The sequence below is a fragment of the Sceloporus undulatus genome, chromosome 2 (assembly GCF_019175285.1).
Source record: "Sceloporus undulatus isolate JIND9_A2432 ecotype Alabama chromosome 2, SceUnd_v1.1, whole genome shotgun sequence".
Taxonomy (NCBI): domain Eukaryota; kingdom Metazoa; phylum Chordata; class Lepidosauria; order Squamata; family Phrynosomatidae; genus Sceloporus; species Sceloporus undulatus.
The window spans coordinates 128,412,759-128,437,451 of record NC_056523.1 but is presented as its reverse complement, the minus strand read 5'-3'; the positions used below and the strand labels follow the sequence as shown (position 1 = coordinate 128,437,451).

At 43.0% G+C, this 24,693-nt stretch overlaps 1 protein-coding gene across 1 annotated transcript; it reads left to right on the top strand.

Annotated features, from left to right (window-relative positions):
• The first annotated feature begins 2,574 nt into the window (after positions 1–2,574).
• CCDC42 (coiled-coil domain containing 42) lies at positions 2,575–20,074 on the top strand. The gene is made up of 8 exons (XM_042455145.1): positions 2,575–2,675; positions 10,018–10,291; positions 13,502–13,607; positions 14,316–14,420; positions 15,655–15,852; positions 16,680–16,901; positions 18,509–18,667; positions 19,838–20,074. The coding sequence occupies exons 2-8, from the start codon at positions 10,215–10,217 to the stop codon at positions 19,928–19,930; spliced, it is 960 nt and encodes a 319-aa protein (XP_042311079.1). The 5' UTR covers positions 2,575–2,675; positions 10,018–10,214; the 3' UTR covers positions 19,931–20,074.
• The last annotated feature ends 4,619 nt before the right edge of the window (positions 20,075–24,693 follow it).

The window sequence follows — 24,693 nt, the reverse complement described above, 5'->3', positions numbered from 1 at the left end:
CATCCCATGCCAGCTGCAGTGTGAATGCGCATATAGCAAATGGCTTCAGGAAGCTAGGCCAAGCCAGCAACATCCAGAAGCCTGTCTGAAAAGCAGAACTGCACTGGAAAGAATCTATCACACGAAGGCAATAATGAGTGAGGCTGAGTTTATTGACAGGTTTTGCCCATCCATGAAAATGTGCATAAGAGTAATGAATGGAATGCAAGGAGCATCAGGATGGAATGATGTTGTGCACTAAGTAACAGCCAAAACCATTTTTATTCTGTTAAAATCTCACTTTTTAGTCTTTTGTAATAAAGTCCTCAATCTTAAAACAAAGAGGTCTATTGTTGTGACGCCTTACGCTCAATACAGTGCAGTATAAACCTTCCTCCTCCCAAAATCTGTAACAAAAATTACACTGAATCACTGAAGTATGTCTTGCCTCTTTTAATTCTTAGAAATGTAGGATTTTCTTCTACTTCTTATTCTTCTTCTCAGTCTGGGTCATTCAAGTTATAGAAGGATGAGATGTAGAAACAACCGCTATTCAATAGACAACAGTTCCATTTGGACCATTCTGTTTATAGAATTCAGATCTTTCTCCTTGACATTTTGGGGTCATCTGAGAATAACAATAGTGAAGTTACAGAAATCAGAAAACACATAGACAATCATGGCTGTCTCAATGCACAGCCTTCACCTGCCTAGTGGTTGAGATTAGGGTGCAGGACCACCAGCAGCTTCTGTTACTGCTAAGCCTTTGATAGTGGTTGTCTGCTTATTTTAATTCTTTGATTCTGGTGTAGCTGTTTGATCTTAACCATGTTGTCAGCCACATGGCTTCAACTTTAGTTTGGTGAAACATGGAGCCCTAGCTCCAGAGCTCAGTTTATAGGGCTCTTATTTAACAAATCACACAGAGGAATCCATCTTTCTTCCACAAAAGCTTTATTGGTGGTAACTGAAAATCCAGCTGTAAGCTATCTCATTAAAATTGTTCCAATTAGGAGATAATGTATGCATAAGCTCCCCCTGCCCATGGATGCTGCTATCTGAATGGATGGATCGATGAAAAGAGAAAAGTGTGGAATACATTGCCCTTATAAGAAAGAAGAGCCACCAAGTCATTCTGTTTGGTCACCACACAAAGAGAGTGTAAATGGATTTCCAAGAGATCCTAACCATTCTAAGGCATATGTACTAATGCTGAGCAAACATATGTTGAATCCATGCCTAGGAAACAATTCTTCCTAGTTCTCAAAAGACAGAATTTTACTCAGTTACTTAATTTATAACCTGCTTCTCAGCCCAGGGTGGCAACCAGCCCACAGTATTTAGTTCTGAACGCCACAGAAAAGCAAGAATAACTGTGTATGGCGGCCAGGGCAAATTTGACCCTATATGCAAGTCACACTCTCTCAGACTCAGAAGATGGCCATGGCAACCCCCCTCTGAAAAAACTTGCCCAGAAAAACCTGTGATAGGTTTGCCTTAGGGTCACCATAAGTCAGAAATGACTTGAAAGCACACCACAACAACAAACCCTGGCGGAGTATAAAGATCAACCAGCAACTGGTGATCTAGGCTTCCCTTTTATCCTGGCTGTAGGGCACCCCAACAACTATTCAGTGGCCAGGAAAGCTGAGTGGAAGCCAGGCACTATAGATCTGCAGTTTTGTATCTGGGGGGAAGAGGACCTCTCATGCACTTTCTGGAGGTATCAAGGAGCCAGAAAGGTCACTCCTTTATCCCAGCTGCACAACCACAGCTGGCCAGCACTGTGGCGAATCCTCTGTCCCAAGGCTACTGAGTGGATGTAGGGGCCGCCATTGATGCCTTATATGGGGCCCAATGGATCATGAGACCACTGACATATATTCACTGCAGCAAATAAAACTACAAATTCTCCTTCCTGCCGTGTGGGCATTGGCTTAATTTAACCAGGGTTATGAGCTCTTATTTTTATGGATATCACCATGGTGCTGCTAGGTTGTCTTTGCACAGCGTGGTGAATAAAAGAATGTACTGCTTACCTCTTTCTGTAACACCCCCAAAGTACTTACATTTGTGTAACCCCCAGTTAAGCTACAGTAAGACATCAACAAGATTCTAGCTGTTATCTCTATAACTTTGTAGTCCCCTGAGGAAGGATAGAGACAATGTGGGGGTGCGGCATGTTGAGATCAATGCAGTCAATTTAAAAAGTTAGTGTAAAAAGAGAGGAGCAGATGCCAAGCAAGCATCTCTTTCCATCTCTCAGCAGCCCCCAAACACCAAGATAAGGAGCTTTTGCCCACCTTTTAAGTCACCCTTGCCCCCTGAGAGACACTTTGCCTGCCCACCCAGAGAATGCCAAGCTTACATTCTCTTCACACCAAGGACTGGACAGGAGGGGGGATGAAACAAAACAGGGGGAAAATAATCCCATCAGAAAGATCTGACTCAGAAATGACATTTGTTCTCTTCTAATAAGTGATGTTGTGCCAGTGGTAATTTATTCATGGGTAGCTGATGCAGTTGCCATGGAGAAGGAAAAAGAAAGAAGCAGAGCTTTTAAAACATACAATGAATGTATCAAGAAGCCATACATTCAGTGAGAAAGCAGAGATAAAGCCACAGGAAGAGAGGGGTGAAGCACAAAAACAGCCCATTAAGACTCCATTCACCAAGGCTGACTCTCTTCTCTTGAGGTAAAGTTACTGAAGGAGGGTGGCAAGGGGCAGAGTGAAAGCAGGCAGCCCAATTCCTTTCCCACACTGACTTCAGGAAAATTCAAGGATAGCAAAATCAGATCCATTGGAAATATATCTGCAGCAAATCTCTCAAAGTTGATCGGGGGGGGGGGGGGGGGGTTGGGAAGCTGCAGTCCCAAAACATTTCAGCTCTATGCATGATCAGCAAGTTTCTCCCAGACTTTCTTCATCAGTAGTGCTTTGCTTACAGTGGGTGGGCTGGAAGATGCAGGGTACATGTACACTGTAGAAATAATGCAGTTTGACACCACTTTAAGTGCGTCAACTCCATCCTATGGAAACCTGCAATTGTAGTTTCACAAGTTCTTTCACCACCTCTGCCAAAAAGTGCTACTGCTTCCCCAAACTACAAATCCCAGGATTCTGTAGGATGGAGCCAAGGTAGTTAAAGTGGTGTCAAACCACATCATTTCTACAGTTTAGATGCATATGCAGATTCTGTCCTTGCTCTGTGGAATCAGCTTTTGGTTTCAAAAAAATCTTAGACACTCCCCCCAATAGATAGTTACAAGAACTAGCACTTAGATTCTTACAGTGACAAGATCCCAGAATAAACTGTGCAGCTCTCTCCTCCACCTTGCTAAGGGCCAGCTGGTATTTCTGCAGGATGGCTGGTGCTGTGGTAGTCTCAAATCGGAGGCAGGGTAGTTCAAGGGAAAGGAGCTAAGAGGAGGAGGTTCACTTGCTCTCGCACTAGCAAAAATACCTCCCACCTTATTAGGGGTCACCATGCCCACTAGCCAATTGGCACACCTGTCTGAGAAACCCTTGCTCTGCTTTGGCTCTTGACTACAACCCTGCACTGATGGATAGAGAGCCCTGTATTGATTCAAAATGGAAAAAATTGCTTTGACTTTTCCTGCCTTTAGTTAAAAAGAAAGGAAGAAGTTGAGACCATTGTTAAATTCTTATTCAAAGCCAACTGAAAGGAAATTCAGTATAATAATAATAATAATTTATTTATAGACCGCCCAATCACAAAGAATCACGAAGTACCCCATTTCCACAGGACAGATTCACAGGACTGTCTAGGACTGTGCTCCCCAAGAAAACAATTAAAGTGACACAATTTCAGAGCTGCCACCTTGGGAACTGCCCTTGCTATTTTCACAAACAAGCCAGACATCCAAGCAGCCTCTTAATCCTGCTGCCATCAATGAAGTATTAATTTCCACTCAACCAACTTTGAGGTCTAAATACCCTGAAGGCACCAGATCCTGCTCTGTTTAGTATTTGGGTGGGAGATCACCAATAATTACCAGGTATTGCAGGCCACATTTCAGAGGAAAGAACTGGCAAAATCAGCTCTGAGTATTCCTTACTTAAGATAACCCTATAAAATTCATGGGGTTGCCATAAATCAATACACGACTTGAAAGCACATAAACACACAAGCAACTTTAGGGGAATGCAGTTGACAGATCTGAATCTATAAGCAACACTGTGAAATAGGTTTTTTGATGCTCATACAATGAGTATGAATTTAAAGCTGCTAAACCCAGGTCCAGGCTAGCTGGGACATTCTTCCACTCGGATTAATTGGGGTTATTGGCAGTGCAAATCACATGCAAGTCTACTCAGGCCTATTGCATTCAGTAACAGCTATATGCACACTATATAATGCACAAGTACTGGATTAAGCTAATCAGGTGTTACACTGACAACTATAACTGTAGGGTTTTGGTTCCCCACCCCCCAAAAATATTACTGACACAGAAGCCAAATTTAATGCGAAAGCAGTGTCAAGCAACATGTCTTTGTTTACTTGGAATCAGATCCTTAAATGCCAAGGCAAAACAAAGACAAACAAATATTGTGTGTGTGTGTGTGTGTGAAACAGAGAGAAAGAGAGAGAATCACTAGCCACTTCATGGCTAGATAGGGAATGTCAACCCAACAGCCTACGCTGACAGATAAAGGATGGATTTTCACCTCTTATTGATTCTTAGCATATTTTCCCTCTGATTCTAGCACTATTTTGTGGCCAGACAATTGTTCTCTGAAATGGCAATTATCCTGTTTAAGCATTGCCAACATTTTGGAAGTTACAGGATAAGTGGAGGACTCACTGTTCCTTGTCCTATTTGGAGACTTGACAGGATAATGAAAACAGTAATAAAAGACTGAGATGCTAACTGATTACAAGGAATGTTGGACTAAACATTAAGAATAAAATGCAAGAGTTCCAGTCAGAAAACAGCAATGATCCAACTTCTCAGTGATTTCAGCAGTTACCTCCTGAGATGGAAGCAAAACAAGGATCTCAGAGGACCACTGCAAAGAGATTCTTCACCTTATCCCCAGATAGAAGCTCAGATAATATGAGAAAACAGTTTGGAATACTATCTTTGGAATTTGTTGTCCAATGCCCTGTTATGCAAATTGCTAGGTTACTGAGATGGCACCCACAAATTAATATATAATAGGGGAATTTTAATAGCTCATATTAAAAGCAGAGAGAGGGTTCCAGGTAACTTCAAAGAGTTGGGATCTAGCCTTTGTATAGCTGAAGAAGCCAGCCACAGATGCTGGTGAAACGTCAGAAAGAAACTCTGCTAGAACATGGCCACATAGCCCGAAAAACCCACAAAAAACTTTGTATAGCAAGTCCAAGAATGGGAATTCTCAGAGTACAAAGTACAACCTCAGTGTTTAATTACAGAATGAAATTTTAAAACATTTGTGGCACCTCTTTAATGTTATTGCCATTTTGCAATTGGCCCATTACAGACAGGCCTTAAAGTGTGCATTCCGTGCATGCTAGGGTTAGAAAGGGGCGTCCTTTCCGGACGCCCCCAACCCTAGCATGTGCAGAGCGCACACAAAATGGTGGTGGCCGTTCCACACGGCCTCTGCCATTACGACGGCAAGACCACTGGGGCGGCGCGGACGTGACATCGTCACGCCTTGCCAGGGCGCATAGTACGCCCCTTCCCCGGCCGCAAAAGGAGCTCCAAAACAGAGCTCCTTTTGCCGTTTGCGTCACTGGGCGCAGCCTTCAGACAGCTGCGCCCAGCAACGCAGAGGAGAAAGGGGCCAAGCAGCCCCTTTCTCCTCCTCCCCGCCGCCGTGGGGTGTCCTTGGGGTTTCAAGCTCCAAGGACACCCCTTTCCAGGCTGCAGGCAAGGGGCCTTTTGCCGCTTCCCCGCAGCCTGGAAAGCGGCGGATCGGGGCCTCAGCGGCTGCTGCTCTGGCCACTGAGGCCCCGATCCGGCGGGGAAAGGGGCGAGTGCAGGCCGCCGCTTTTCGGCAGTCTGTAACGCGCCATTGATTCCTCCATTTTGCAATTGATTCTTCTTAACTGAAAAACCCTTCACCACCCCCCCCCCCCCCTGGCCAGATTCAAATACTTCAGAAAAAGAAGGATTGGGATTTAAGAAAATGCATCACATGACTTTGTTGTTAGGCTAATCTGTCTGTTGTAGTATGGCTGAGAGGACAAAAAGAGCCCAGGAAACAAGAACAGCAAGAAGCAATTGGGGTGGCATGGAGATGAAATTCATTTATATCCTGCCTTCCGCACAATACAAGTTGAGTATACCCGATCCAAAGGGTTTGGAACTAAAAGTGCTCCATATTTCAGATTTTTTTTAAAAATCAATTTTATTTTTTGTATTTTGGAATACCTGTATTTGCATGTACACAGTGAAGCTGAAGAGAGACTGAATATTTGTAAAATGGCGGGAGGCATGGATTCCTGCAATTTCACAGATCCTTCTGTCTCTCTACAGCTGTGTCTCTCTCCAAGCTGTACTCAGAAATGCAGTATAGGTATGTAGTACAGTGGGCCCTTGGAATCTGCAGGGGTTTGGTTCCAGGATCTCCCGTGGATAACAAAATCCGTGGATGCTCAAGTCACATTAAACACAATGGCATAGCAAAATAGTGTCCCATATATAAAATGGTAAAATGAAGGTTTGCTATTTGGAATTCATATATTTTTAAAATATTTTCAAGCCATGGATGCTTGAATCCGTGGATACAGAGGGCTGACTGTACACTACCTGTGTTATGGCTCAAAAGGTTTTTGATTTTGGAGTGCTTTGGATTTTGGAATTCTATAAGGGCTACTCCACCTGTAATGGAACTCAAGGTAGCCTACAGAAATCTAAATAAATATAGACTGGAGGAGAAGAAGAAACAATGAGTCCTGATTTGCAATGAAGATGTAGAATGTGGTAGGGAAAAGGAATTTCTTTGCTCACAAGAAGGCACTGAAGCAGTCAGGGCCCTTTAAGTTGAAGGTTGCTGTTTCCCATACCCTCCATATCCACCTGTTTGCCTGTATGTAACTCTTTGTGGGTGGTAGTGGGAGGCCATGAGCAATGAACTGTAATGAAGCATTTTGTGTTCACATAGTGCTGGGCACTTGGACAATTGAGACCTCTCTCTGCCCCCACTTCCTCTCTCTCGTTTTCTCTCTCTCTCTCTCTCTCTCACACACACACACACACATCTCATTCTTCATTCTGCTTCCCATCCAGCCTGTTTCAGTAAGTCATATGCTTAGCATTGGCTTAGCATGGTTGGAGCTATTAGTTAAGGACAAAATGGTTCAGCTAGCTAAATGCATCCTCACCTCCACCTTATCTGCTCAGACCCATTGTAGTAAATGAGGCCCACTCCTAGGTATGTGAGTGTAGGTGTGCTGTATCCATTTTCCAGTAAGCCCATTTTTCCAGATGAATGAACAGAAAAAATTTAGGCTTCTAAATTATAGTTCTTCCTTTGTACACTACAGCCATTTTTAGAGTCAGAAGCTGAACTGAGAGCTAATAGAATGAACTTGGGATCCCTGGCCTTTGCATTACCACTGATCTTTGTAGACCACACTCCTTGCCTGGGAAAAGGAAGACAGAGGGGATGTAATGATTCAGTTATGCAGAAAAAAGATTGCCCCTTTGCTCAGAGGCATGGGGGTATAACTAGGAGGTGCAGGTGACCACTGAGAGAGGTGGGGTGGTCACTCACTGTCTGTCCCAAGACCCATACAGGGCAGCGCAGTGGCAGCCTCACCCCACACCCACCAATGGCCCCAGCAGACACATGGGAGAGGCACCTTGGCTGGTAGCAGAGGCATAACTAAGAGAGTATGAGAGAAAGGACCACCCAGACGGGGTGACAGCCAGTGAGGCAGTACACCCAAGATGACTTGCACAGCTTCTGGAGGAGTGAGACAGTGCATTGCCTCCCTTTCCTATTCACCCAGCAGCTGCACCGGACCCCAAACAGGCCCTCCGGAGGCTGCAATGTCACTGCCCTCAGTAGCAACAGCTGCTGGGGAGAGGGCTGTGCCTTCAGGGTCTGGCCCAAGCCGCTACACCGGATTCTGAAGGGCTTTCCGAGAGGACTGAGTCCAGCATGGCTGCTCTCCAAGCAGCTGCACCAGATTCTGGATGGGTGGGAAGGTGGCCAGGCAGGAGGGCAAGGCAGTTCACTTCCACCCCACACCAGGTGATGCCAACTTTTGCAACACCACTGACTGGCAGAAAGGGGTGGATGAGGTCTGTACCAGTCAGCTTGTCCAGGACAGAGAGGATGGCAAGATGTTCAAGAGGAGGAGGGCAGACAGTGAACACCCTTCCCTGCCTAGTGCCACTTCTTCTTTCACCACCCCTTCCATTCTCTCATCATATGACATTGCCTTCAGGGATATTGTCAGGGCATCAGGCCAGGTAGAGCTTCTTCCTCCTCCCTGTCTCTCCCTCCCCCTTCTGCAAGGCCATGGAGATCCCTGGGTTCCCCAATCTGGGGGCTTTCCTGCTCCTGTCTTTTCTCCATGGGTGGAGGGAGGCAACCATGGCTGGATCCCTCCCTCCACTGCCAGCTCCAATCTTAGTGATGCCACTGAGGCACTCAAACATTTCTGGTTAAGAATTCTCCCCTTTGATTCACTGGCTGCCCTTTTGTAGCTAGCTATCATTGTCACATTTGTCCTCTAGCTTAAATGAACACATCATTCCTTACTAATCTTTAACATCACTCTTAAAATTTTAACAAATAAAGGCAGCGATTCTACATTGACATGACAAAACATAACTTTACATCCATAGAGTTATGCCGCAGTTGTATAATGTCACCTTATAAGTTAACTGTAACATTGCACAACCCAGTTTGCACCTGCATGCATCGTTGTGCAATGTGTGTAATCAGTGTGCACCATTATGCTATACACACTAGTGAGAAACAGTATTACATACAGACCTCTGCTTTCTCAATCTTGAACTAAATACAGCCATTCCACACCAGACAAAAATATTCAACCACTTCTGTAGAGAAACAAATACATGCATAATACACCAATTAGATTCCATCAATCATTTCAAAGATCTTTATGTATGTTCTTTAATGCTTTCCTTGTGTAAAGGCAGTGTTAATTTAGCTTTCCCTCCGCCCCCAAACACTTCCCATTATCCTGACAGCTCTGAAACTTGCTTTCTCTAGCCATTCCATGCTTTATTCCAGCCTCTACATTCCTGACATTAGACCAGAAGTGGACATCATGTACTGATGGACTGTAGCTCTCCAGATTCCTTCCACTGGATATATAGTGATAGTTCATCAGCATCTAAAGAGAGTCCTGCCCCTGTGTTTGACAACGAAGTGAATACACCTGATTTTATTTTGATTTGTTAATTTATTTTTTTCAAGGGTTTATATCCTATCTTTTTCCTACAATAGGATTCACCCCAACTCTGATTTGTATAAGGAAGAAAGGGAAATTCTAAGCCTGTGTTTTTTTTACCCTGGTAACTAATTAAAAGATACTACTGTCATGCCAGTGGGAAAGGCTGAAACTTACCTTTGCTGCCTAGATGCTAAACAAATTTACCTGGGAATAACCATCATTTTGCCATGGAAAAAATTGATGTATTTTAAAAGTATTTTTTAAAAAAATCAGCATCTGTAGCCATGTTCATGACAGGCTGGCTGCTCCTTGACTATAATTTATTTTTCAGCAAATTCTAGTGGCCTCTAGCATTGCCTTAGCTGCCTTCTCTAGGTAGTCATCCCCCACCCATCTAATTTTGGTCCTGATATCAAGCCCAAGTTCTACTGCTGGCTGCAGGCCATTAAGAGTGCACGATTGAAGATAATCCTACTTGGCTTCATTGGCTGGCCCAGCCCTTTCAAAAGGGAAGTAATGACCATGGTGGTAGGATGTATTGGTTCCCATCACTGTGTGAGAAAATAAGGACTGAAAGCTTCCTTAAGAACCCTCATCATCCCTGGTGTGGTCCAGCCCTATGGTTTCTAAGCAACCTTTTGCATCTTCCAGACCTGCATCTCAGGATTCTACAGCCCCAACTGCTTCAGGATCTGAGAGTTGCACCGGGGTGTTTCTTGCTTCCTCACAAGGCCCTGTGAGGTGATAAGATCCTCAAGAGAGTAAAAAGGACAGCTTCAGCTCTGTGCATTGGTGTTGGCCTTTAAAAAGCGTGTCTGGGTGGGAAACCTAGCAAGTGAGCTGACATCATGACCACCATGGAGGAAGAGGATCTGAGCGAATATTTCCGTATGCAGTATGGACAGAAGTTGCTGAAACTGTTGATGTGAGTTGAATTCTTCCATCTTTCCATTTCCCTTATTCCCTAGGCCATTCCTTTTTCATTTCTTCCCTTAAGGCAAGGCTTTTACTTGGAGTTCCCTTCTGTTGTATTTTTCTATTTCCCTAGTTCATTGTTCCTGCTCTCATACTTTGTGTCTCTACCACATTTCACAGAAAATGCTTTCAAGGGTCCCCTGAGTCCAGTGTCTTGTTTCTACCTTTAGTCAGCCTCTGAAACAAGATGCTGGGCCCTGGGAAGCCTAGAAACAGGGCATGTGGCCACTTTCAGGGGCTCTCACCTCACTGAAGTGTTGAATCCGCTCTGCATTCTAGTATGATCTTTCAAGGAACTATCCAAGGTGCTGAAACCTGAAGCAGCTTTATCTCCCTATTAACAAGGGAGCTTCTTGGGCAACACACCTTCCCCTACAATAGTTGAAGCATGGCAGTTTTGAAAACTTCCTCTTTTTTGTTACAGCACTCAGAATGCCATAACAATATGGCTACTGCCATGCTTTCAAATTGCTCTAAAGTGGAGAAGATCTCTCAGTATTAGTATCCTAATCTAACCCCCCCCCCCAACTCCTGCCACTAATTCTTTTTTAAAAGATGACATGGATCTTATACATCAACATCATATCCAGTTTGGCCCTCAGAAACCATTGATGAAGGTCTTTGTAAAACACCTTCTGGATGTTGATGTAGATGGTATCTATTTTGGAAAAGTTACTATTTTCAACTGCAGTTTCCTGAATTCATCAGCCCAGCATCATTAGTGAGTATTCTAACTGGGATAATGTGAAGTCGAATATGAAGTTGAATACATCAGGAATAAATTCTTCCAGAATTTGGCCACACAGCCCAAAAAACACACACAAAAACTAACTGCGATATTTTGGAAGTTGTAGCCCCCCAAAAATAACTCTTCCAAGTCCTGATAATATCTGTGGAATCATCTGTAATACACATTTGTTGAAGAATTCTAACAGGCCGGCAAGGGCAAAAATGTTACTTCACAGAAGTTATGCAGATAAAAAAGCATGTTTTTAAAAGCATAATTAAAAATCTATTTTTACCAGGAGCATAAATTATGGTGACACATCTGTTATTTTATCCTTTAGGCAAGAAAATTTTTGTTTTTTAAAAGTAAAACCTTCTTATCGCTTATAATTTTCTTCGCATTGCTGGCCATGTCCTCACATCTATAAATCTGATTGTGTTCATACCCTTTCAAATCCATTTTGGACATGTTATCTGGGCCTCCGTCACAGTATTTGTTAAATGATTTCCTATGATTACTGAAGGAAGCCTCCCTTTTTATTAATCACCTTATTGTTCAGATGTTACCTATTCTGAAATTAAAATGTAGCTGCAGTAGAGTTTCTATTTCTTTCCCTCTAATCTACATCTTGACTCTGATAGTGGTGACTTTTCCCAATTGGTTCAAAACCATACATCATCCTGAAGTGCTTCAACTTTCATTCCCCTTTTTTCCAGCACTGCCATTAAATCTTCATCTCCTTCCTCCAAGTCCTGTTCACTTTGAATTCAACTCCCATATTGTTATAGTTCCATGCTATTCCAGATATAGCAGAGAGTTTGTCAGGTAAAAGTTGATTCTTCAGGGTTGCTCTCATAAACCTCTCTGGACCAATGAGACATACTATCATCTTTTCCTTTCCCTCTAAGGCTGTGGGAGGAAAAATCACAAAACTTACCAAAAGTAACTATGCCCACAAGTCCTATGACAAGAGGTAGAAAGAACATTTGAAAACAGTTGAAAGGCTGTTGAAGAAACTATTTCTCTAGTGCAGGGAAACCCTTATGAGGAGAATCCTAGACTGGCAGGAATAATCTCATAGTTTTTGTGGGGTTTTTGGGCTATGAGGTTGTGTTCTGGAAGAGTTTATTCTTGATGTTTCACCAGCATCTGTGGCTGGCATCTTCAGAGAATGATGGCATGGAAGAGAGTGGGGCATAAATATTGTATTTATTGTGTGTGTGTGTTGTATATATTGTATATATTGTATATTGTGTATATATTGTATTATATTCTGCTGTTGTTGAATGGCAAGGCCTCAGGGTGTTTATTTAATTAACGATCCATTTGCTGGGAAACCACCCTGACCCTGGGTGGTTTTCATTTGCATGGACTGGGTCTTGATTTTGGTGTTTTTCAGGACTGGTAGCCAGACTTTGATTACTTTAAGGGTTTCTTCTTTCCTGTTGAAGTTGTCCAGATGTTTATGGATTTCAATGGCATCCCTGTGCATTCTGCCCTGATAGTTGTTGGCTTGGTCCAGAATTTTAGTGTTTTCAAACAGCATTTTATGCCCAAGATGGTTTATAACGTGTTCTGCTACTGCTGATTTTTCTGGCTGACCCAGACTGCAGTGTCTCTCGTGTTCCTCGATTCATGTTCGAACGCTGCTTTTGGTGGTCCCTATGTAGACCTGTCTGCAGCTGCACAGTATGCAGTAAACTCTTGCGGCTGTGAGTGGGTCTTTCCTATCCTTTGCTGAGTGCAGCATTTGCTGGATTTTCTTGGTCAGTTTGTAGACCATTTGGAGATTGTGTTTCCTCACCCATTTCCCTGTTCTGTCTGTGACTTCTTTGATGTATGGTAAAAGAATAATCTCAGTTTGGGACTTATTCTGCAAAAGAGCTACAAATGGCCTTTTTGTGTGGGAAGAAAACAGCAAAGAAAAAAGTACAGCAAACAGTATTTTCTGTAAAGAATCATTTTCTGTGTAGAAAATTGTGTTTTTCACACACAGAAAAACTCCACATAGAAATTTTGTACAGAATTTGTCCTCTTGTACAACATTTTCTGTGCAAGAAACATATTTTTTTTGTGTGTGTAGAAAGCAATATTATGCAGAAAGAGTGGAGGTTTTTAAACAGAGGCTGGAGGCCTTCTGTCAGGATTTGAGTATTTGATTGACTATTCCTGGGTGGCAGGGGGTTGAACTGAATGGCCCTTGTGGTCTCTTTCAACTTCATTATTCTATGATTCTATATAATTATTTCTATTTTATAAAACAAACATGTAAAAACTGTGCAGTTTTCAAAGACTTTCTCAGAGTGGAAAGAAAATGGCTAACACCACCTGCAGGTTGCTTTGAGAGCAAAACTAGTGAAGACTCACACCATGCCTATGACTCGATAACGTCTCTGCACTGTGCATGGAGAAATGATTATTTTCTTTCCTTAGGAAATTCCCTGTATCAGAGGAGCAGTCTCCATCTCCTTCTATTCGGCTCCTAGAGAAGAAAAAAGAAGCCAAATTGGTGCATCAGGCCATGGAGGCTCAAAAGGAGGTGAGATTCTGAAACTTCAGGAGGTACCCTTACATTACTTCTTTGCCAACCAGTTCTAAGACATAGTACCACATGGGCAGCATCTCTGCCAACAAATGGTATCCAGATGTGTTTCACCATTAACACCCAAATATCTCCTGGTCTATCTGGGCAGGATAAATGTCTCTTTGAAGATTTGTTCCATTTGGGACTTGTCTCTATCTTGGGGGGCAAAATAGTAGATACTGTGGCCAAGATCAAATTAACAAGATCGCACAGTATAACACTGAGGGAGAAGGGTGCTGGTGCCCCACTGCTACTTTCTCTCTGGCCACTAACTGTTGGTAGTGGTAGTAGACTAACCCAGGTACAGTCTAGCTGCCCTTTCACTCCCTGTTTATGGCTACTTTCTTCTCTGCGTATTCAAGACCAGTCAAACTTCACCTAGGCATATATACACACCCCATGTCCAATCAGTGGATAGGATGGGGGCAGAAATGCATTGGAGAAACCCTTGGCTGTGAACCTAGGGTAAGGGCACTACAGAAGGAGGTACAGGATACCTTTTTTGGAATGCCATGAAAAGTATATATGCAGATGTAAGTCCAGTTATGCTAGCCAACTGTGATTATGCTAGGATTCTAGCCCCAGTCTGGTCACTTCTCACAGAAGAAAAAAGTCTATTGTAATTCAATTACCAATTGTTCTCTTCCCCCATGAATCCTTCAGGCATTTAAGACAAGGATGGAATCCTTGAACAACCGATGGGAGGAACTTGGAGCAAAAGAGATCCAACTGAAAGCATATATTCGGAAATTTGAACAATTCATACAGGTACTGACACCTTGCAGATCCTACTCAGAGCAGGCTAAGTAACAAGAACATTGAATGTCAATAGTAATACCTTGAAGATTTATAACCTTTCTCACTCCACCCTAGAATTGGTTTGGGTGGCAGACAGGAGGAGAGAGTTGCATATTATTAAAAGCCTGTCTTTAGAGTATAACAGTGGTTCTGTTATTACATTTATCTAAAGAACCTCCATAGCTGGGTTACTCTGCCATAAGTCATGCTCTTGGCACACTCCCCACAGGAGCACTCTGATGGGTTGAAAAATGGCTGTATGGCTTCATGTGGCAGCAGCTCAGCACTGTCATCTCTTTCGTTAATATAACCCCCTGCCCAGGTCACTATGGTAGATAAACAGCAAATGGCTTGTGTGGGAAATCTGTGCAGTTTGAGCTTCCTAGAGTAAGGCCAGGTGTCAGGGTTTGATCAGGGTTTGAATCCTTGAACTAGAATTCTGACCCCAGTGAATCATGTAAATCCACTGGGCAAATCACACACTCTTAGCATCAGTGGAGGGCAATGGCTAACATCTTCTGAATAAATCTTGCCAAGAAAATCCTGGAACAGGGTTGCAATATATTTGAGCTAGCTTCAAGGAATATAACAGACAAAACAGTCCCAGTTCAGATCATTCAAAGAGCAGAGTATCAAGCAGCTGAGATCTGTTTGTGTGATGAAAGCTCCAGAACTTCTGGGTCATTTAGGAAATGCTTTCTGTTGTAGACCACCTGGCTCATTTGGTGCTAATAATGCCAAGGCCATGTATCTGAAGCCCACACTGTTTATCTAGGACACTGCATCTTCTGCCTTTTAGAGGAGGGTACAATAGCTCAGTGGTAGAGCACACTTTCTACACATATAGAAGAACTCTGGTTCAGCCCCAACATCCCCAGCTGAAAGGAACAGGTAGTAGCCAGGTGGTGGAGAAAAACTGGCCAGATATGCCTAGAGGATCACTGCCAGTCAGAGTAAACATTACTGGGCTAAATGGGCACTGATCAAATAGTCTGACCTTGTAGCACTTTTCAAACTAACTGGTATATGTTGGTTCCCCATGTACCTCTGATGTTCTCACATAGCCTGATAAGCAATGATGCTATGGAACCTAAATGGAGTCCCACTTTCAGAAACCTTTCTTTTTAAAAACGTTTTATCTTGATTTCTTTTCATTACTATATGTTGCTGGGATGGGGTGGGGGTTCAACCTGGGGACCATTAGGAGAATGACCAGAAACGAATCAGAGCTCTGAAGAAAGCCAACAAGGAACGAGAACTGAAGAAACAGCGAGTGAAAGAGCTGGCCAAGGCCAAGCTGGAGATGGCAGCTCTCAAGCAGCAGCACCAGAAGCTCTACAACAAGCTACAGCAGTACTCCATCTTCAACAAATACCTAGAGAGGGTGGTTCAGGTCTCAGAGGTATGTACAAGTGGTAGACCCCTAAGAATGGAGTAAAAGTCATTTTCTGGTTTGGCTCTTGTGTGCTAAATGGGGAAGTAGGCAGGAGGGAAAAGGCTAGTATTTGAAAAATCAAGGATCTGAATATCATTGTATCACTTTGAACCACACACCCACATTGACTCTGCAATGATACATAGCCAAACCCATATCCCATGGTCCATTGCAGAATTGCAGAGGCATTGATATTCTGACTGCTATTCCAGGCTAACACCTGCACAATTACTGAACAAAGCTGGTGAATTTATATTTAGAGCAATTGCCTCACTCTTTTCTGTGTTTGTGCATTATGCTTTAGCTCCAGATGGCATACATCCTAGGTCAAATATACATTGTACACGGGGCTCTTGTTATCTGCTGTGATTTGGTAATAGGACCATCTATGGATGCCAAAATCTGTGGGTTCTAATTTTCATTATGGTATATACAGTGGCATAGTAAAATGGTGTTCCTTACATAAAATGGCAAAATCAAGGTTTGCTTTTTGGATTTTTTTTAAATATATATTTTCAAGCCATGGATGGTTCAATCCATGGATCCAGAGTCTGTGGATACAGAGGGCTGGCTGTATGGTTTTAGCTGGATGTAAGAACCAAAGATGTGTGCCGCTTTCCCAAGTTAGACTGTTACCTGCACTACCTCTTAGGATCTGTAGCCAGGCACCCTTCCTTTTCTATTTGTCTTGGGGTGCAGGTGGCCTAAAGATATAGTCTATGAAGTATAATGATCTAAACTGACTCTCATTTAGGGGAGATGCAAGACAGTAATAGAAAGTATCACCCCTGCAGTTTGAAGAGATCCGGGAGGTCATTGGACGCTACAGGACACTCATAGGGATGCACCGTGATCTTGTGCAATCGGCCCAAGAGGGGCTGGAGATGATTGAGCAAGCCAAAGTTCGCCTGGCTCGCTACAAGGAGGAAAAAGATGATGAGATCCTGCAGCATAACAATGAGCTGGCACGCTTGCAGCTGCGTTTTGATCATGCTCGCAGTGATGTTATTGTCTGGGTAAGCAGAAAGAGTGGTGGCATTCTATACATCCCCATCCACAAAAAAGGAGACACAAAAGATGCAACAGCTATAGGACCATAGCACTAATCTCCCATACAAGAAAAATTATACTCAATATTCTGCAACATAGAGTCCAACATGGAGAGAGAAATCTCAAAAATCCAAGCAGGGTTCAGGAAAGGAAGAGGCACTAGGGACCACATTGCTAACATACAATGGGTAGTAGAGGGCACCGGGGAATTCCAAAATAATATCAGCATGTGCTTTATAGTCAATGCTTTTAGCTGTATAGATCATGACAGGCTATGGAACACCCTTAAAGACATGGGAGTGCCAACACATGTGATAGTCCTAATGAGGAATCTGTACTCAGGACAAGAAGATACTGTCAGAACAGGACATAGAGAAACAGAATAGGTTCTAATTGGCAAAGGGCTCAGGCAAGGCTACATCTTATCAGTGTACCTGACAAAACATAGGCTATTGTACTTCGGAAACATAATGAGAAGGCATGACTTATTGGGGGAAAAAATAATACAGTGTGCCTGCACCATATGAAATGCAGTTTACGTAGAAGCTATGTGACAATTAAAGTAATGGTGCATGCATGTACTAGGAAAGGTAGAAGGAAGTAGAAAGAGAGGAAGGGTGCATGCTAGGTGGATGGACTCTATTCGGGAGTTTGCTGGAACTAAGCAGAACAGTAGAAGACAGGGAGTCTTGGAGATGTCTCACCAGTAGGGTCACCATGGGTTGAGATCGACTCAAGGGCAGTAAACAACAACAAACCCAGACTGGGGCAGCTTACTTTCATCTGTAAAAAAAGGTCTTAGCATTTGAATCATTTTGGTAATGGCAAATAGACAAACAATATACAGAACATTTCCTGAAGGGCCTAGCTAGTGAACAAGGGTGAGATATGACAGGCCCTTATTGTAGGTGGGAGACCAAACTAAGCACGATAAATGCAATACAGAAAGATTCAGTTTAGGATGGATGTCCTGCATCTCCAAATGGAGTTTGTATATGAGTGTGCACGAGCCTTCAAGTCACCTGTCACTGTCCTGGTGGCGCAGTGGTTAAATGCCTGTACTGCAGCCATTCACTCAAAACCACAAGGTTGCGAGTTCAAGACCAGCAAAAAGGCCCAAACTCGACTCAGGCTTGCATCCTTCCGAGGTTGCTAAAATGAGTACCCAGACAGTTGGGGGCAAATTAGCTTACTTGCTAATTAGCTTACTTGCTGTTCACCGCTATGATCTTTGGAATAGCGGTATATAAATAAAACATATTATTATTATTATTATTATTATTATTATTATTATTATTATTAAGGTGACTCCATTAATTTCACAGGGTTTTCTTAGGAAAGAACTCTCCAGAGGTGTTTTTGCCAGTTCCTGCCTCTGAAATGAAGCTTAGAGCACCAACAATCTCTCATCCAAGTACTAACTAGAGCTGATCCTGCTTAGCTTCCAAGATCAGATGGGAGTTTGGGGTTCTTCTAAAAGAAGAACCAGTGGTGGGCACTCAAGCCAGAATTATTCATGTTCCCTTAAAACATCTGTACTCCCCAAATCCTTTTGCATCTTCCTTCTTTACAGGAGTCCCGTTGGGCCCATATCCAAAATACTGCTGCTAAGAAAACCCTACAGTTGGGCACTATTAAGATGGCCACCTTAAACCTCTTCCAGAGTGTAAGCAAACAGATGAAGGAAGCTTTAATGGTGCCTGTGGAGGATACCCATAAACAGCTGGATATGGTAAGGGTGGGCCATAGACGCAGTCACATACATATGCCCGTCTTTTTTCCAGTCAAGAATCTGAGAACACAGTTTGCCTGATGGCCATAAAGAAAAGAGCACTCTTAAGAAACCTCCACCTATGGCATAGAATCCATCTGAGGCCAGGGGGAGAGATACTATTATCCAGCATAAGAAAATTACTGAACACAGAATCTAAAGTGAATGCCTTACATAGATTGTATCTGCTTCTGCTAGGACATGGGGCTGATGAAGGAAGTGACAGCACACTAACTTAGATAAAGGCACATCAGGTCTAATCACTTCCATTAAAGATGGATCAAGTACATGAAATGCATGTATATATCCAAATTCAAGAAGTACATGAGATGCATGTATATATCCAAATTCAACAGGACCATGGAAAGCTCCTAGTGAATTCAGCCTGCAGTTGCTTTCCCCTGATGTAAATAGCAGAGAAAGGTTGTATCAGTGGAGAAAAGAAAATTTATGAATCTTGTAAGGTTTTGGCCTGGCTGCTCTGGAACATTTTAGGGGTCATTGTCTAGTTCTGCCACTGTTGGGTCCTTCAAAATTACTTTAAAAGTCTGAGGATAGCAGAAGAGCCACATTCTCAGGTTGAGGAGGGTGCAGGTGTGCATAAAAAGCGGTTCCTGCAGGAAGGGGCAGGGGAGAGATATATGACCTTCCATCTGGATGCCCCTAAGTCACCTCAAGAGTCAGGACAATGCCTCCACAGGTCCGACCAAGATCCACCAGTCCTGCTTTCTTTTTCTAGCAATCACCAGCCCCATGTCTCTGAGGAATTTACAAGTTTCCATCATCAATCATTGTTTTCCCCTGGTATCTGATATTTGAAGACTACCTGGCTCACTGTGAGAAGCACCAAAGGATTCAATTTCTTCCTGCAATCCCCTCCCATGACTATGTAAGGGCTAGTGGAGAACGGGGGGGGGGGGGACTGGAAAAGTGGCTGTTGTGTCCTTATGACCAGACATACAATGACAATTTCACTTTCGAGGCATATCTCAGAAATAGGATGCCAGCCAGTTTTCTCCTCCCAATCTGCAGAACAGTTTAAATTCCTAAGTATCATTCAATTCAGTCTTGTATTCATGCAATAGTTATTTACTGTTCTTCTAATATGACAATCTTTTCATTTGCTCCCAGATCCAGCAGTTTATCCAAGACCTGTCAGATATCTGGGCAGAAGTAAAGAAAAAAGATCAAAGCCGGTCACAAACAGCAGTGCCTAAGGAATAGCAGAAGAAAGAGTGTCATGCTTCCCACCACAACTTCCTTGGCTTACACATGTTGCTGTGCTGTGCTTGACCTTTCATGAACAAGGGGCCCGTTCACTGCACAGCAATTCACTTCCTTCCCATCCCTCATTTTTCTTTCCTTGGAAACCAGACAAAGTGTATATGATATAAAGAATTATATTTTAGTTAACATTGCATTGGTTTCTCCACTGTATTTCTTTTCACCTGTGATAAGACTCCCCTTGTGACACACACAGGCCTCCATAGTAGATAATCAGGCTTACAAAAAGCATCCCATGTTATTGAAAGGGAGTTTTTTTTCCAACCTTAATTCCTACACAGGGTGTGTGTGTGCATGCAGAGTGTACATGCCCATGCACTTCAGTATATATGAATATGTGTGTTATGTGTGAGCATGTTTTGATATACACAAACACACACACACAGATGTATGTGTATCTTGCTGTATCTTTGTGTGGTGTGTATATATATGTACATGTGTGTGTGTGAATGCATGTGTTAAGTAACAAAATCAGTTTGAACATGCATATGAATGGGTTTCAGAGGTGTGTGAAAAAGGGAGGGAAAGGGGAGGGAAAGAGTGTGAGGCTGAATCTCTACTGCAAAAATGGAATCCTGAGATTTGTAGTTCATTGTGGCACTAGAGCTGTCCAACAAAAGAAGGCTAAATATCTCACAAAACTACAAATACCAGAATTCCACAGCACTGAGCCACAACAGTTAAAGTGGTGTCAAACAGCTTTATTTCTGCAGTGAAGATTCAGACTGAGAAAGAAAGTGACCCTATCTTCTTTGGGCAGGCCTATGCTGGTTTACACCAAAGGTCTCCCTCAGACTAAAAGTAATCCCCTCCAACAAGCTAAGAGATGCAAGGCAGGTAGGGATGTATAGCCTGATTTGGAAACAGGTTACTCAGATGTCTTAAGCCCACATGGAAGGAAAAGAAGCATCAGGCCCATGTAAAATGCTCTCACTAGCCCTAAATAAGAAAGTCAGAAAAGGTGTGGCCATTCAGCAAGTGGGAACTCCTGGGCCCTAGAGCTCTTACAAGTACTGGGTAGTCTGTCTGATGATGTTTTTGGAAAGCACTGCTGCCAGGATTAGTTTCACAGCACTCTCTCAGTACAGCTTTCTGCACTGCAACAGGCAACCAATCATAACATAGACTGGCATGCCCAGAACTGGCATGCTGTGCACTCTCCCCCCCTCACTTTGCCCCTGGAATGACAATTAGCATTCTGCATCCAGAATCTTGAATTTAGCAAAGAAAGCAGGTCTGGCTAGAATAAGGGCCACACACAGATTACAGAAGCAAGCCCCATAGATACGAGTAAACTAAAGGGCAAAGCCTCTGACAGAACCCAGTGCTGGCTGTGCATTTGTACTGACGTCACTATTTCAGCTCTGCAGTGCAATCAGCTGGCACTGATGACGCAAGTTCAACCAAGATGAGCTGAGCAGGAAAAATGTCTTGTCTCTGGAGGCCATGATGACTCATGCCAAGGCTTCCTCATTCAATCAGAGGCTTCTAAGGCCTCCACACAGTTTTCAACACTTTGAGGAAGTGAAAAAGATCAGTGAGCAGGTACTGAACTCTAACTCTGCAACCTTAAGGAATCTGAGAGGAGAAAGGAAAGCAAGAATCCCCTTCCATTAGGCTGGGTTGCAAAGCCTTGGAGGACCAAGTTCACATGCCAGAGAGAACTTTCCAGAAATAGGTAAGTACTAACAGAATACTCTTAACAGTCTGCTTCACCATCAAACTAGTGCTGAACTTAGCTATGGCCTTACAGATATTATCATCATCACCACCATCATTCTGTATTACCTATTTAGCTATGTTAGTTATATAGCTAAATATTGTCTGACCTCTGCATCTTCACTTATTGGAAGCAGCTGCTGTGAGTGACAAGTCTGTGCCCTTATCAATCAAGAAGCAGCTGACCAATATTTCCACCCCACTCCTGTAACAGATGTCTTGTGTGAGAGAAAGAAGATGGGGTCCTGTCGCAATCCCTCTTCACACTGCAGATTGCTCATGGGAGGGGGTGGTGGAAACATCAGTCAGCTGCTTCCCAACTGACAAGGGAACAGACCCCTATCACTTGAAGAAGCTGCTGTCTGGTAAGTGCAGACTGAGGGACTTGCATGGTCCTTATGAATTCTACAAACTAGTGAAGATTGTAAATAAAGATCATGGATACAAACCAGTGGTGAATGCATAATTCTAGGTTTGTTGTTGTTATTGTGTGCTTTCAAATGGTTTCCGACTTATGGTGACTCTAAGGCAAAGCTATCATGGGATTTTCTTGGCAAGAGTTGTTTAGAGGAGCTTTGCTATTACCTGGTTCTGAAGCTTAGAGAATGTGACTTGACCAAGGTCTCTCAGAGTGTTTCCATGGCTGACCGAGGATTTGAACCCTGGTCTCAATAGTTACAGTCCAGTGTTCAAAGCACTACACCACACTGGTAACACCTTCCTAACTGCCTTAGTGAATTCCATCTATCTTCTCCTTCTCTTCCTTTATTTATACCCTGCATTTGCTTCCCCCAAAATGGGACTTGAAGACATATTATTCATACCAGTTTATCTCTTACAGCTTCTCCCAAGAAACTATGGGGACTCTAGTACTCTCTTTTGTTGCATGTTTCCAGATGCACTTTCAAACATGCCCTCCACAGAACTTCTGTTATCACAGATTGACTGTTATACCACTTTAAGTGTGATGACCAAATAAGCTCCAAATCACTGTGCGAATAACACTAGAAGTAGGTATTGGCACAGCAGGGAGAACTAGATTTGAAGAAACAGCCAATATACTGCTTTGTGTTTACCTTCTGCAGTTCAGACAGCTGGAGTCCTTAAATTTTAGGATCTAAAATCACTAATATTCGTGTTAGATAGAGTAAGATGATGTGGTGCAGTGTGAACAAGGCCGAGGCTGGCACAAGACATTTCCCTGCATGTGTCAAAGAACAAGATGACCTCCTCCTTCTTACTAAAGCTGGATGTGCAGGCTAATTTAGGGGTGGTTGAGGACAAGCCTTAGTGGCCTATGTATTTGCAGATAACAACATCTGGGGAGCTCAGGAGGAATAGATCTGCAGGCTACTCTTACTGTCCCTCAGCATTTTCTTCCTGAGGCACTTGCCTCACTCTACTCAAATGCTAGGTCATCCTTGATCAAGATGTTCAGTTATTTCTGATCCTGATACAGCTTTCAACTAGTTTCTGTTGAAAGACTTCATCAGGACAGCTCAATATACAAGTAAATTTCATAGGATTTGCTCACCCACTAGTAAGAAAGAAGCCAGATGCAAAGGATGGACTAACTAGGATCACTTTAATTTGCTATTTACCTGTAATCTGTAGAGGGGTTTAACACTGAGCGGGATTCTGCTGGCACCAGGCTGCCACATATCTCCTCCTCAGCCATGCCACAGGTGAGCCACCCCATGGCCCCACCTACCAACCATGGAAAATTGCTTCAAACATTGACAGATACCTTCTCAGCTCATCTCTTCCTCAAGTTTTCAGAGGACAGAAGTATCTCTAGTTGGCCACTTAACTAGCAGGCGCCCCTAAACCTGCTAGTTTAGGCTTATAAAACTTAAAACAGATATAGCTGAAAGTTCACATCATACTAAAGTTAAAGAATCATTAAACTATCAATAGGATTAAAAGCAATTAAAAGCATTCTCATTAAAATAGAAATAACAAATATAGACAATACAGTACAAAGACCCTAAAAGCAATCAGTTTAATTCTTCACTGCCTACAGAAGGATAGCAAGGAGGGCACCAGTCTAGCCTTTATATAGGAAGGGAGTTCCAGAATGTGAGAGAAACCACCAAGAAGCTCCTCTCACCTTAAAAAATGACCAACTATTTAAATGCAATCAGCTAAAATAGAGTCTTTCTAATATCATCCATGGATCAGAATGGACAAAAATAGCCCACCCCCTAGAATGACCCAAATGAGAAAGCAAAAATGCTTACCTGGCCCAGAAGTGACCATAGCCTGTAGTGACCACATGTACAAGGATCCAGGTGGACTGAGCAAAACCAAGAGAGGGCATACTGGGGCTGTTACCCTTGGCCTGCCATTGTGTCTTTGGTTCATGACACAAGCTCCCTGCTGGCTTCCCTCCCAAGAGGGTAGGAAAAGGCTAGTCCCCCTCAGTAGGCACCCAAAGGACAATGCCAACTTGGGGCCAAATTGGAAGAAATTGCCTGTGTTTTTGCACACAGATTGTGTGACATGCCATAGCCCTTTGGATAGCTGAGCCTGCTTTTAAACAATGGGGGGTAATTACTTCATTTAAACAAAAGATATAATAAAGTCAGGCAATATAAAGGCACAAAGCCAGATGCATTACAAGTGTTTCTTTAATTTGGCAGTAGCACAAGCTATTATGAAAATTAGGGTATTAGTCAGCCTTTGTTGATTAACTTCCTGCAGTGATGACTGCGCAGCAGCTAAGGGCTGGATCTTTCCCTCATGTAAATGTAGGTCAATTTTCTTGTCAGTGATTCAAGTAAGACAAGAATCTCTCTGTTAGAGGTAAACCAAAGGGTTCATTCCCATTGCAGTTTGCTCTGAGGTAGGATTTGGGGCAAACAACTCTCGTTCCCATTTGAACCTGCTTCTGATCCTCACTGGATCAATTCCAGGAGGAAAGAAACAGGGCAAACACAAATAACCCGGGGTTATTTGATACTGGGGTTTTGTTTTTGTTTTTT